This window comes from Rhodnius prolixus, unplaced genomic scaffold, assembly GCF_049639745.1.
Source record: "Rhodnius prolixus isolate KJV_2025 unplaced genomic scaffold, Rpr scaffold_7, whole genome shotgun sequence".
NCBI lineage: Eukaryota > Metazoa > Arthropoda > Insecta > Hemiptera > Reduviidae > Rhodnius > Rhodnius prolixus.
In genome coordinates this window covers 4,923,461-4,939,216 of record NW_027411582.1, presented here as the reverse complement: position 1 = coordinate 4,939,216, position 15,756 = coordinate 4,923,461, and the positions used below count along the sequence as shown (strand labels likewise).

The 15,756-nt window shown below is 32.6% G+C and overlaps 1 protein-coding gene across 1 annotated transcript; it reads left to right on the top strand.

Annotated features, from left to right (window-relative positions):
* The first annotated feature begins 895 nt into the window (after positions 1–895).
* On the top strand, positions 896–11,675 carry LOC141446807 (probable cytochrome P450 6a13). The gene is made up of 8 exons (XM_074113603.1): positions 896–1,017; positions 2,883–3,446; positions 3,829–4,157; positions 5,377–5,595; positions 5,844–6,086; positions 7,834–8,067; positions 8,153–8,395; positions 11,399–11,675. The coding sequence occupies exons 1-8, from the start codon at positions 917–919 to the stop codon at positions 11,572–11,574; spliced, it is 2,109 nt and encodes a 702-aa protein (XP_073969704.1). The 5' UTR covers positions 896–916; the 3' UTR covers positions 11,575–11,675.
* Positions 11,676–15,756: the final 4,081 nt, after the last annotated feature.

Sequence of the window (15,756 nt, the reverse complement as noted above, 5' to 3'; positions counted from 1 at the left end):
TTAAAAATATGCTTACCTGAGAGTCTAACTTGAAAACATAAAGCGTTTTAAATAAAAAAAGTTGATTTTAGAATTGTGACAGGCTTCACGAACAGAAAACCAGTAGTCCCTAAAATATAAAGGATTATATTCAGAAGCGTGTAACTTTTCAAGGTCGGAATTATGAAGGTAAAGCTGATAGGAAGACAAAACTCGCCGTGAATTGTACCTAAATATTTGAGGATCAGAAATGTTCAATATGTTCTCTTCATTTATTTCTTTTGAAAGCAGAACGATTTAAGAAACCCAGCTATATTTGGAGTTTAAATCAGCTGAAGAGCAAGACAACAGTCTTTCGGAGCATAATTTAGGAAAGCGATTTCATTCATTCATTTAAAGCGATCTTAAAACACAATTTAAGGCGAGCTTTAGCATTATCAGTTTAACTTGTGAAATATCATACACCAGCCTCATCATATAAGATGGTACAGATTCATTTAGGAGGTGGAAGTATCTCTTAAAAAACTGTAAATGTGTACTTTCAATTGTGTCGGAGAATCCAGATATGGATTGCATAACACATGGAAGATAAAATAATTGCTTCATTTAATTTTTTTAAATGTTTCTAATGTAATCTTCTTAGCTTCGGTTAGTATGCTTAGGACTGTTCCTTGGCCAATATTACCTTTAGTTATAGCAGCTTTTAAAGCGTTTGGATTCAAGCCTGAACTGGCTAACGTAACACCAAAATAACTTAGTTCACTTACTTTTTCTATTTTTGTCTTATTGAAATAAAGGTTCGAAACCATTTTTTTCCTGCCTTTGATTTACTATCCTTTTATTAACAACATAATTTATGCATTTAAAAATTACGTAAATTGGAATACAAAGAAAATGGACAGGTGACAATCAACTAACCTTGTTCAAAGTTAAATGAATGATAAGGGGAATATTCTGCTTAAAAACCCAGTTATTTAAAGTTATTTACGACTGGAATAACAGTGGCCCATTGTTATATTGTGCCCCCTGTTACATTCAGTAAGTACAATTATATTCACATTCTTCTCAATTCTCTTAAATAGCAAGGAAAAATACAAAATATTTGTTGATTAGTTTTGCTAGAAATACACGTTTTGAGATTATCAGTGTTTTTCACAAATTGGCCTAAGTGTATGCATGAGTCAGTCTAGAATTTGGTACATTTATTGGAAAATGCACAGTTTTTCTGTAAACGACACACATGAACGGGTAAATGTTCAAGTTTACTGTGTCAACGATAGACATTATATTTGTAAATACAGTAATATTAATCAACATTACTTTGCGAATGTGCACATTTAATACAATATTATCTAGCATTCTTTCCATTAATACTTGTAATTATGTTAAAATGATTTATTAAAATAGACATGGCAGTCAGTTGTATTCCCTAAATTATTCTTTAATGAAATAATTAAAATTTTTATCGATTATACACTCGCACGGGTCGCCTATTGTTGACGACCACTACTTGCGACAACCTACAGATAAATGCCCAAACATGGTGTGCCTTAAATACCATTGAATCATTTTCCGACAATTTTAAAGATCCAAATTTAAGGTTTTTCTTTCTCTAATTGTAAATACGTCAGCGGAAGTACTGAGATCGGGTCTGACTTTCAAACAAAAAATCGAACCTTATTTCGAGTGCAACTCCAGCAAACTCGTCAGTTTGACTTGGTCAAAAAAATACCTAAACCGAAAGTACTATTTTAAGGAGTAGCTTTTCTTCTTATTTCTTTATTTCCGAGATTTTCCACACATTAATTAGATAGTTCCTTTCACCAGAACTGGCTACCCTCATTCTAGTTTAACAAAAGGTTTTTCACAGCTTTTGGAATACACGACAGTAAACCGGGGCTATCTTTTACCCAACGCAAGAAAAAAATTAATGAATATTATCTCATCCGGCACCCAAAATGCAAGATAAGTATTAAGAAATTTTGCTAGGTAAAAAAATAATGGACTCAAAATATTGGGAAATTAGGTTCTTATTTTTCATTTTTCGCCACTTTAAGAAAAATAACAATTAAAGGAAATTACTTTAACCGTATTTAAAGAGCCAGATAACAATACGAGTATGTGATAATAAAATTTTGCCTAGTAGAAAAAAAAAAACAATTATTGATGTGGCCCAAAAAAACAGGATCACTTAGGATATGACTCGGGTGATATTGGGAAACATAAAACCTTCCAAGTTGCTGACCCAAAGAATGCTTCATTGTTCAAGAGATTTCCAAATCATGAGTTCTAATTTAAGCTAAATTAATATTTCTTATGTTTTCATTTTGGTTGAAGGTTACTTATTATCACAAATTAAAAGTTTTCAACAATTAGGGGTGTCCTTGGATTGAAGTAAAAAGTTTTATTATCTATTGTAAGAAAAACATAACAAAATAAACCCATATGAAAAAGTAAAAAACAAAAGGTCGCAAAAATTAAAAAAATTGTCACTTTTAAAAAATGTATAAATGTTTGTAAAAATAATTTAACCCATACCATTTCCTGTTTACTTTTCTCTAATTGACCTAAGTTGTAGTAAAAGCATGGAAAAGTGGGCTAAAGTAACCCTGATTTACGGTATAAGTGTAAAAAAAAATAAAAAAGAGTAAGTTAGAGTATTGAGAGATATAGTAAAAGAAAGTTTACACCGGATTATATTTAATTGCACTTAACTAAACTTAATTGCGATTGTTTAAAGTTGAATAAAGTCACTTCTGAGTATTTTCTGTTTAGTGAGAGTGACATTCAGGGAAAGAATTCTTAATGAATGACATCTCATAATTATTGAAAGCATTACTTGAAGTAAAAGTTTCAAGTAAGCTAAACTTAACTTGTTCATTCAGACACTATTTTGATTTCAGGTGCAAAATGGATCCAGTGACCGTATCGCTTTTGTCCATTCTTCTATCATTATTCCTTTACATCGTATACCGAGCATGGCAAGTCAACCAATACTGGAAAGATAGAGGAGTACCGCATACCAAACCAATGCTATTTTTTGGCAATACCCTGCCATTATTACTTGGAACATGTCCACCCGGCGAACTCTATGAAAGAATGTGCAAACAATTCCCAAATGAATCATACTTTGGTTTCTTTCATTCAACCAATCCAGAATTAATAATCCAAGATATTGAACTTATTAAAAAGATACTCATAAAAGATTTTCTTCATTTTGTTGATCGTTGTGCAATAGTAAATGAAGAACGCGATCCACTAGATTCAAATCTGGCTGTTTTGTGTGGAACGCGTTGGAAAACTGTAAGAAATAGATTATCACCGATCTTTAGTAGCGGGAAATTGAAAGAGATGTTTGAGATTATGATAGGGTGTGGTGAAGAAATGATTAAACAGTTAGAAGCAGGTTCAAAAGTGGACGTTGACTTTAAGGAGATATTTGGCTGCTTTGCACTGGATGCTATGGGGTGAGTTCTTTTCGTTGGGTCCGTCGATTAAACAAATCTGCAAGTTACAGAAGTTTTAACAATATTAAAAACATCCAGTACCACAAATTAATACAAAAACTATTCGGCAATTGTAGTCTGAACATTTTTTTACTCTTAGAGGGAACTTTTATCAGAGATTTCAACGTCCCTAAGAATTATCCCTTCCCGACAAAACAAGACCCAATAAATAACAACTTCCCACTCACCCAATATTTATAGGACGAGCACAGAAATGTTGATATAGCATTTAAATATGATATAGCACATAATATCTAAATGTTTCGAATTTCCGAATTAAAAGGAATGCGGAAGTTAAAACCTTGAGAATTATAGTAAAAGACACGTGAATTTTTTCTTCCAGATCCTGTGTATTCGGCCTTGACGTTGGGAACTTAGCCAACCCTGACAATGAATTTCGCCGAATAGCTAAACCTAAGTTGGAAGCGAATTTCCAAAATCGTATAAAGTTAATGTTAAGGCATAATCCTGTAGTGGCCAGATTTCTAAATCTGTCACTTAACAGACCGTATTTACTTAAGTACTTTTCTAACATTGTAAAAGATGCACTTAAATACAGACGAGAGAATGGATACACTAGAAATGATTTCATACAATTGATTATCGAGCTGCAGAACAAAGGATATGTGGAAGTATCATCAGATGATGCAACATGTTCGTCACAGAAATTTGGTAAATATTGACAAATTGTGTCGTTTTAGAAAGTTTCAAAACAATATTATTATCTTTTATGCATTATTGAATTTTCTTTTCTTTTTAATAACTTACAAGGGAAGATATTGCAGTCATCAGAGATGGACATGGATTAAGCAGAAAATGTAATCATAAAATTGATTTTGTTCGTCGTAGCACGCATATTGACATCCTTGACCGATTTTAGACTTCCATTCAGAGCTAGATAAAACTGTTTGGTGGTGATTTCGACTTCTCTTACTTTCCTATCACGCACTACACTCGTTGACTGAGCGAGGAAGGTTACACTAAGGGTTACTGAATCGTAAAATATTTTATAAAAATAATGAAACCTACCATTTGCTTGAGGGTTTTGTATGTTTAGAACACGTGTAATGTTTCAGAATTTTTTTTTTTATTACACACATACACACCTTTTTCACTCAGTAAATGTGTGCGAGTCGAAAATATACGTGAAGTCAAAAATCTCTTAACTAAACCGATTAATCTACCTCTAATGATGGATGACTGTCCGATTTCAGTCAGGGATACAATAAACATGCGTGCCACGATGGATAATAATCAAAGATATGATCCACCACTGCGGGTATAAACCATATTTTCACTAGAATTACTTAATACTACTCAAATTTTTATTTTTAAATTTACGTTAAGTCTACATCTGAGATCATTGGCATCCCGAGTTTATTTGTTCAGTACACAGTCTCCGCACAGTGTCCTCTCGTTACAGAGAACACTATCGATCAACGGGCAGTAAACTGTAAGAAGCTTCTAGCAAGAGAAAATCGAAGAACCAGCACTTTTGATGTACTACACCCAACTGTTTTCTTTTTTTTAGAATATACACACACACACACATATATATTTTATATATATACACATATATATGTATATATATAAAATAGAAAGAAAAAAATTAGCCACAGTTCATCAAAATATACATGTTCTTATATGTATGTATGTAAAATGCACTACCTAGAGCTACCATTAACTTCAGATATTTTAGTTTCTTCTACTCAAAGTAAGAATGTACATTAATTTAGCAGACTTTCAATTTTTTAGTTTGAAGTAAAAATATCTATTATGGACCTGCGAAATTGGTTCGTACAGCTTGGTCATTGAGTTACAAGTTATTATATACATATATATAACTTAATAACTCATTGGCGATATTGATTTAAAAAAATTCTTGTTCCAGAACTAACACTAGATCAAATCACTGGTCACGCAATCTTTTTCTTACCTGGCGGATTTGATGCACCAAGCTCAGGTATGCTATTTACCTTGTACGAATTGTCCAGAAATCCCAAGATACAAGAGAAAGTGCGTGAAGAAATCCTGAAGGAAGTGAACCTTGCTGGCGCATTAACATATGGAGCATTGGGTCAAATGCACTACCTAGAACAATGCATCAAAGGTTTGTAATACTCTAGCACTGAGTTGTACTATATACCCCTGTGGGTTAGTAAAGGGGACGAAAAAATAGCAGCTTAAATTCTAGTATTACAGTCGAAAAAAATAACAGTACTCGCTTCGGCAGAACAAAACACAAACATCTTTGTCATATGATTTTGTATTAATATCACTGATAATAATTGAATTACTTTTGTACTGTTGGCATCTAATTATACCACTTTAATAGTATTAACAATAAAATTTTTACAGAGGCACTGAGAATGTATTCAATAGTACAGAAATTTAGCCGCAAATGTACTAAACAATATACATTCCCAAATGGATTGACAATAGAACCAGGAAAAGTTGTTCTAATTCCAGTAGCGGCAATCCATAACAATCCAAAGTATTATCCAGAACCGAGAGAATATCGGCCAGAAAGATTTGCTAGAAATCAGAAGATACCAGCGTGCGCATTTTTACCATTCGGAGCTGGACCAAGGATGTGTTTAGGTGAATCTTGACAACTTTTTTTTAAATAAAATTAATATTATTTACATATAAATATATTTTGGGCTGATTCATGAATTAGTTATTCCTTATTTTATTATATTTTTTAATTTTTTTGTTAGCTGTATTACTGACGGTGTAGATTTAGATAAATGGAACAACTTGTAAATGAACATAATGATATAGAAGTCGCCATCACGTTTAGCAGATCAATGTCCAATTGCTCCATGTCATTCATTTTGCTTAGATGGACATCAGTTATCTTTCTGGTTAAGCAGAAAAAAACGTTGGATTTGTAATAAATTGCATGGTAAAAGATGTTGCCGAATATAATTAGAAGAAATAAATATTTTTAAACTACAGGAAATAAGAGGAAAAACGAGCTGTCGCCATGCTTCGAAACCCCAATAGTTTACCTAGATTTCCTTGTTGCAGCCAAGAGGTTCGTCATGTTGGAGATGAAATACTGCTTAGCCACCTTACTGCGCAACTACACCATCAGCATCGGTCCTAAATCAAAACTACCAATTAAAATCAGCACCACACATATCGCAACAACGCCAAAGGATATATACTTCAATATAGAGAACCTCAAGTGAAATATTCACACTACTCTCTCTTGTTGTAATTTTTATTAGCATATAATAATTTATAATATATACATATATCATACATATATAGTACATTTATGGTTAATGAATAGAAATAAAAATAAAATACAGACTACTTAATAGATACGCTGTAAAATGTATACTATAAAATATACTTTAAAAATAGATATACTTTACTTTTTAATTAATAAATCTTAATGATATCACAAATAACTGGTAAGAAGTTTTCCTTAGTACCAATCATTGCAAAATCAGTTATTTAAAAAATGTTTTAATTTGATCATGTTGGTATTGAATAAATCAAAATCAGCGGGTAGATTATTAACTTGATCCGCAACTCTAGGAAAATAACCGAATTTACGATAAATAGTACCATGGCACACTTAAGAAAACACTTGTTTTTGTCTAGTACTGTTTGTTGGCACATGAAAATGTTAAATATATAAGTAAATGTAAATATGAAATGTTAACATATCATTTAACAATGATAACAGTTCAGGGCAGTTAATATTATTATTTAGTATTTTGAAAATAAAAATTAAGTCTGTGGCTTGTCTACGAAACTGTAAAGTACTCAAACCAGTAAATTCCATTATGTCATCGTATGGTAGGTACTTCCATCATGGCTTTTGTCTCTCGATACCACAGCAATCTTAGGAATCTTCTTTGAAGTGATTCAAGTTTGTTGACGTAAGTTTTCTGATAAGGAGACCATAAAGCAGAGCAGTAGTCAAGAATAGGTCGCACCATTACTTGGTAAAGGACAATTATGGTTCTGACATCTTTAAAGTTTCGAGTAGATCTAGATATAAAGCCAAACATTTTATTTGCCTTTGTGACTATAGAGTTCATGTGGAGGTTGAATGAAAGGTTAGCACTGAACTCAATAGCAAGGTCCTTCACTGCATTAGATCTACTTAGATTTGAAGCATGAAGAGAATAATGGACTCAAAATATTGGGAAATTAGGTTCTTGATTTTCATTTTTCGCCACTTTAAGAAAACTAACAATTAAAGGATATGACTCGGGTGATATTGAGAAACATAACACTTCCCAAGTTGCTAACCAAAAGATTGCTTCATTGTTCAAGAGTTTTCCAAATGAGTTCTAATGTAAGCTATATTTATTATGATTCTAAGAGATTTCTGACGCAGAACTAACTGATGATCAATTGACCGGCCATGCGGTATCATTTCTAACCGTAGGATTTGACGCGACTTCTTCAGCCATGTTATTTACTGTTTATGAATTATCAAGAAATCCCAGTATTCAAGGAAAAGTTCGTCAAGAAATCCGGAGAGAAATAGAGCGGGCAGGCTCATTAACTTACGATTCGCTCAAAGATATGACCTATTTGGAACAATGTGTTAAAGGTATTATTATTTTTAATTAAGAATTGTTCATTTGGTCTGATATTTCCCTCCACCTGATAATACTTCTAACATCTCACTTTTGCAGAGGCACTCAGGATGTATCCACCAGCTCAGCTACTAGCTCGCGTCTGTACAAAGCAGTACACCTTCAATAATGGAATGACAATCGATCCTGGACAACCGATATTGATACCCACACTATTCGTCCACAATGATCCAAAATATTACCCAGATCCAAGAGTATTTCGACCAGAAAGATTCGATCCAAACAATACGATACCTGTTGGTGCATACCTACCATTTGGAAATGGGCCAAGGATATGTTTGGGTAATTTTGATTTAAATAATCCTGATATTAACAATTATTATTACATTCAAAACGATGGTATTTTCGCTCTTGGGATTTACCATAAACATAGAATTTGAGGAAGTCTTTAAACACCCTTTTATATTATAAAACTTGCACAACCGTACATCAAACTCAAATTGTAATTGAGGGGAAAGAATACCACTCTATATCCCAACAGTCTCTTTACTTCAATTGTCGTCAAAAAGAAGAAGAAAAAAAAAATTGGAAGTCTAATTTTACTTCCATTAGTATTTAGTATTCACTTTTCGAGTGAACTCAGACGCTGCGTCAGAAGGAGTTATACGACCAGTTCTTGGTAGCTAAACAAGCTCTCTAGGGTATTTCTGTAAGAATGGGAACCAACCAGAGACGTACAGCCCAACCATATTACGATACATTTCATTAAGATGTCACGTTACAGAAAATCCACTCATACTAAGATCATTTTTCTAATAAGCACCGTTTCTGTTTTCTGAAATTCTCAATTCCACAGACGTCAAAAATAAATAAAAAAATAAATATAAGGAAGTTATTGAACTCATATCTCACATAATCTCCTTAACAAAAACTTACAGTTTAAAATGTTAAGTATAAGGGTTGATTAAACGCCAAAAGGTACACAAATCAGCGAGTACCCAACATTTCATTAATACTTCATTAATATTTAAGTAATTCTACTGCATTAATTTTCATTAATAAGTTATTTTTTAGAATTTATTAGATATCACAGACCCTTATGCTGGCCATTTTCGTCTACAAAATATATGTTCAAGTAGCACTGTAGATTGACTGTAATATCTAGTTATTTATAATAATCAAACTATTAATTACAGGTTAAAAAGAAAAACGTTATAAAAAATAAAATAAAAATATGAGGCTAAAAAATTCAAAACCTTGTTTAAAAAAATGCTTACACCAACTTACATCAATGATTTTGTTTATTTTATTTATTTATTTTTATTTCTTAAATAAAAATCGTCGGTTTAAGTTCATTCTTCGATTAAAGTAATTGTTATTTTATGTAGTAGTCAAACGTTTATAATAATAGGTAATAATTATCTGGCTTTATCGCAAATAATATAGTTTTCTTCAATTACATTCTCCATCTAGGTGTTCTTTCCACAATGTTGTATATATGTAATATAAAGTAAATAAGATATGCATATATTTAGGACAGCTAATTATTCCAGTATTTTACTATAAGTAAAATTAGGGGGACTAAATTAAATTACAATAGAGAAATGAATAATTATTGTTTAATAATCTACTTGTTATTAACTGTGTGTTAATTGTACTCACAAATACTTCGGTAAGACGAATTCAAGACAGTAGCCTACTCTAACTTTATCTTTACTTTAACATGCATGTACGTATATGTGATTTATCATAATTATAACAAAAACATAATATAAATGAAGTGGCCAGCATAAGGGTCTGTGATATCTAATAAATTCTAAAAAATAACTTATTAATGAAAATTAATGCAGTAGAATTACTTAAATATTAATGAAGTATTAATGAAATGTTGGGTACTCGCTGATTTGTGTACCTTTTGGCGTTTAATCAACCCTTATACTTAACATTTTAAACTGTAAGTTTTTGTTAAGGAGATTTTTGTACCTTTTGGATAGATTTTCCTTTTTGTCTATTTTACAAAGTTACATATCTGCTTTACAGATTTTTTTAAAATTTGGAATAAGCAATTCTATCATTATAACCTGATAAGGTGTTAACTACCACTGGAGAGATCTTTTTAAAGAATGATTGTAGTTGCGGCTCCCAAACCATCCTCAATAACAATTTTTTTGAGAAAGCGTTTTGAATAACATTACGTACGTATTTGTACGTAAATAGCAAAATTAAACTGCGATTTCAGTACTTCCTTTTAAGAGGAGTAAGAAAAATAAACTAGGATTGCAGTACTTCTCCCTAAAAGGCAAAGAGGCAAAGATTTTTTAATCGAACAATTCATTGATTTAAATCGGTTCACTCATTGATAATTTAAACGATTGCAGTACTTCCTCTTAGTAGGAGCAAGAGAATCAGCAACGTAGAGGAGCTTTAACCACTTATTCGAGCTGAATTTTATCAAAATCGGACTAAGCGTTACAGAAATATTGGTAATAATAGTTTTAGAAAGAGCCTTATTTGGGTGGGGCAAACTCCCCTCCTTATGAGGCACGGCGCCGAGACTTTTAAAGTGCAAATCTGTATAAAATTTCGATTCGAATGACACTTCATTCATAAAAATCGGTTCACGTGTCGATAATTTGAAACGATTGCTATACTTCCCCTTAACAAGTGTAAGAGCTGATCGCCGCTTTAATGTTACGTAGGGGAGCCCTAACCCTATCATCCTACCAAATTTTATCAAAATCGGGACAAGATTTACAGAGTAATTAGTAATAATAATTTTGGAGGGGGCCTTACATAAAGGGGGCTAACTCCTCTCCCATTCGATGTACAGCGTCGAGACCCCCAAAAGGCACATCTACATAAAATTCCGAATCGAATGACACCTCATTCATGAAAATCGGTTCACGCGTTTAGGCGCTACGTTGTTTACAAAAAAGGTAACAACAAGAACAACAACAAGAACAACAAGAAGAAGAAGAAGAAGAAGAAGAAGAACATTTTTTGAAAAAGCGGTTTTTGCTCATTTTCGGCAACTTTTTTCTCGAAACCTATTAGATCTGGGTGGTTGCAAAAAAATTACAGTTATGAAGGAGGGTTTGGAGTAAGATTTAAAGAAAATTTGGGAATTTTATCTTTTATAGAAAAAGAGAAAAAAATTGTCAAAGTTGGGTGTTTTTCAACGTTACGCTTTTTCGTGCAGTTTTTGATGGTCAACCCTTATACAACTGTCCTACCGGACAGTTTTAATCAACATACAATTTTCCCTCTTTTTTTCACTAGTATTACACTAAAATACTGTAGTAAAGTTACTAAACTTATACATACTACTATCTTTATTTCTTACAGCAATGAGATTCGCCATGCTGGAGATCAAATTCTGCATAGCCAACTTACTGCGTAACTACACCGTCAGCATCAGTCCTAAAACAAAACAACCTATCACACTTAAGCCTAATAGCATGATAACGACGCCAAATGAGGTCTTATATTTTAATATTAGAGAAAATAATATATTGGATTGATTCGTAAGTATTTTCCCGAGTCTCATCCACGTTTAGCTAGTGGAACCAAAGTCAACTTTACACCAAATATGGAGATTATCAATATATATATTATAATTTGAAATAAACTGCTTAAAAGTTTAATTAGAACAACTAATTATTAAGTGATTCCCCCTCTCCTGTTCCCTCCCAATCATCACTGAGCTAGCTGCACGCTACATGTAAGCTTTAGGGCCTAAATCTATACATATTTCGTCAAAGGAAGGAAGCTTTATGGATCCGTTAGGGCTTTGGATAGTTCAAGGCCACTGCTCGTTAAAAAATCTCCTCCAAGTGTTGTTACAATCGTCTGAAGGGTTTCACTTTTTGAAGTTCGACGATATGACGCTTTGACAATTTTTTTTTTCAAAGAATATTGATTTCCATGGAGCTACATTAAAACTCCAATTTTAAAATTAAAATTGTAATTACAGGAATTAGGCCAGTATTTATAACAATTTAATTGCTTTTTCTTTGTTTTTAACTCAATTAAATTTACGAAGAAAGTAAAAATCTAAATTGGTAGTAAAGTGCAACGATAAAAATAATAAGAATTTTTAGTTCATGGCCGTTTCACTAACTAAGTTATATAAGTTGGCCGAAAAACAATATTTAGATTAGGCAGTTTTATTTTGTCAACAAGGTGTCTTCATTTTTGTGTAAGCACATAAAATTAATTAATAATTCTTCTAAACTTACTTAAGAGGCTAGAAAATCATTCAGATTTCCGATTTTTTTTTCACTGAAAATACACGTGTCGAAATCCTGTGTGAAAAATGGTGTTCACAAATTGGTGAAAGACTCTCTCTCAGCCACACATCAACGAGCCTTCAAAGACTTCATCACTTAAGGAGATAAGTGCTGCTATTCGGGCGTTGAAGTCGCCACCAACAATGACAGTATTTGAACCAAACATTACTGATATATCATGAACCTCAGAGGCAAAAGAGACTCTCTCTCAGTCTCTCTTTGAATGAGTAAGTGTGACCACTGGAACTTTGAAACGATAAAAGTACACATTAACTTGTGAATTTGTCGGGAAAATTTAAGTTTACTGTGTCAACAATAAACCCTTTACATGTAAATATACTTATGTCGGACAATGCGTCCAACACAACAAAGCATCTTGACGAACATGAGTTTAGCCTGATGTTGAATGTAAGTTCGATACCGATCAGGAATAACAATAAACACGAATGCTACGATAAATGTCAATAAAATAAAAATCAATGGTAATATTTAATTGTAGTGGATAATAATATAAAAAATATATTCTCTTATATGTATTCTTAAAAGTTTTAAGAAATTTTCTCCAAACTTCCGGCTGAGTCTTATTTAATATTTATCTCTTAATTTTAGAAAGGATTAAATGATATTTAAAAGCTACAGTTCATTTACAAATTTTTAAGAGATCATTGTGTTGTGTGTGAATTACTGGAGACTGGCACTCGTTGATGACGTCCTTTTGAACTCTTTTGCCTCTGAGGTTCATGATATATCAGTAATGTTTGGTTCAAATACTGTCATTGTTGGTGGCGACTTCAACGCCCGAATAGCAGCACTTATCTCCTTAAGTGATGAAGTCTTTGAAGGCTCGTTGATGTGTGGAACACGCTCTGTGCTTGATGATGTAGTGTCAACGAGGGGTATTAAATTAGTGAATTTAATGGGAGAATATGGTCACTTCGTTTGTAATGGTCGTTCATTCACTAAGTGATTCGCCAGGTAATTTTAGTTTTTTATCAGATCATGGGTGCAGTACTATAGATCTTATTTGGTGCTCTCATAATAGTTTGCAATTCACTTTAAGATTAATTTTTTTTCAATATTTCTGATCATTTTGGTGCATTGTTAAGTATTAATATTAATAACCTTGATAATTTTTCCTTGGCTGATTTTGCGTCAGATTCGGTTGATAATGTGAATGCAAATCGTGAATTTGAGCTTCCTCCATTCAACAGCTGTCTGGTAACAGAGACAGAACTATGAAAAGCCACACTGGTAATGCAGGCAAGAACTACATACAAATTAGTGACAAAGAACCGTTCCATCAAGGTGAAGGCTATGCCTTTATTACCTTAGCCGGTTTACCCCGGACAGAAAAAAAACCCAGGTCCTCCAGGTTGGAGATTTGGCCGAACAGTTAACAGCCGCCCAGTCACTGTAAGTCTCCCTATTTTAATAATATTAGGGAATCACTCTGTAACATTAAAAACTCTTCAGAATTTTGGAAAACCATAAGTAATAAATTTCGAAACCGAATAAATACATTGTAGAATGTCCTATTTCAGTAGAACAATCGGAACTGTTTTACAGATCCCTTCTTCCGCCTAGGCCGATAATAGATAATGATTCAAATTTTTTAACAGTTTTTAATCCAGCTTTAGATTCAGATTTCACGTTAGAGGAGCTGATGGTTTGTGTACAAAATTTAAAAAATAAAGCTCCAGGTTTGGATAGTGTGCCAAATGAGTGTTTTAAGTATTTAAATTCTCAGTGGTTACATTATTTGTTAAATCTTTTCAATGTTGTCTGGAAATATGAGACAATTCCGAAGGACTGGTTAAAAGTTAAACTGAAATTTTTGTACAAAAATATAATGTATCTGACCCGTATAATTATAGACCTATTTCCTTAGACAATTCCATAACAAAGTTATTCACTAGTATTTTGTATAATAGACTTGTGTTGTGGGTGGAGAGCAGAGGGTTGATTCCCCAGGAACAGATGGGGTTTCGGAGAGGGAGGGGTTGTGGAGATGCGATATTCGCCTTGGCTGGAGCCATCAGCATAAATTTAAGATTAAAGAAAAGGCGCGTGTTTGGAACATTTGTAGACTTAAAGCGTGCATTCGATTCGGTTCTTCACTCTCAGTTGTGGAGTGAATTAAATGGTATTGGTCTTAATGGCAATTTATTGAGAATAATAATGTCTATTTGTAAAGGCACGAATATTTTAATCTCGCAAGATAATTCCTCTTCTTCGGAGATCCCGTTTACCGAGGGAGTTTTACAGGGAGAAATTTTAATTCCGCTATGTTCGCCCTCTATATTAGCGATATTATATGCTTCTTTAATAGTAATGGGTCTTCGGGCATTGATGTTGCTCCTAATAAAAATCCGAACATGATTTTATACGCGGATGACATAGTTATGCTGTCTGGTACCAGAAATGAAGCACAGTGTCAATTAGATTTGTTAGAAAAGTATTGTCAGATATGGGGTTTAACTGTGAACGTTGATAAGATTGTTGTTCTTCTCTTCCAGAGAGGTACAAAAATGGGTGATATTAAACATTTATAAGTCATCGTTTTGTGAAAAAATTTACTCATTTGAGTGTCGTGTTCACAAGTTCCCTAAAATTTCGAGCTGCATGCGATGAGTTTATTAAGGAATTTAATGTAGCAAATTCAGTTGTGATAAATATTTTAAGAAAGTGCAAGTCTGATAAGCGGTCGACAAAAGTTGGTTTATTTGATTCACTGGCTGAGAGTGTTTTGCTTTATGTATCTGAGGTGTGGGCCTGTAACTACACCGATCTAATAGAAAGAGGCCAAATTAGATTTTTAAAATCTATCCTGGGTTTAACTCGAACAACTCCTGATTCCTATGTTCGTGTGGAGACAGGCAGAGTCCCCATAGTAGATGTAAATTATTTAAAAGAATGGTAAACTGGTATATTAAAATATTAAATATGAATTCAGACTGTTTACCTAAAATAATTTTTAATAAAATGGCAGAATTAGAGAAAATGAATCTTCTATTTAATTGGTACAGCACATTTAAATTTTATTTAATTTCTATCAGTAAAGCGGAAGTGATGAACATCCAAAGTAAAGTGGTTCACGAGTATTAAATATTAAAAATGATCTTTGTGAATTTTTTAAAAACTCTCTAATTTGTAAAGATATTGAATTTGTTGTGAACTCTTCGTGTAATTTACATTTCCGTCTCTGCAGTTCGTTAACTTTTCGAGAGGAGTATTTATTAACTAATAGATGTCATGTTAATAAGATAAAAATTATTGCACAACTAAGATTATTCAATAAAAAATATCCCTCTCTATACATTGTAAATGTTCAAATAAAGTAACTTCTTTCTAATCAAAAAGCAACTGCACATTGAATGAGATGATCAATCTGTAATTCAATAATTTGTTAATCAG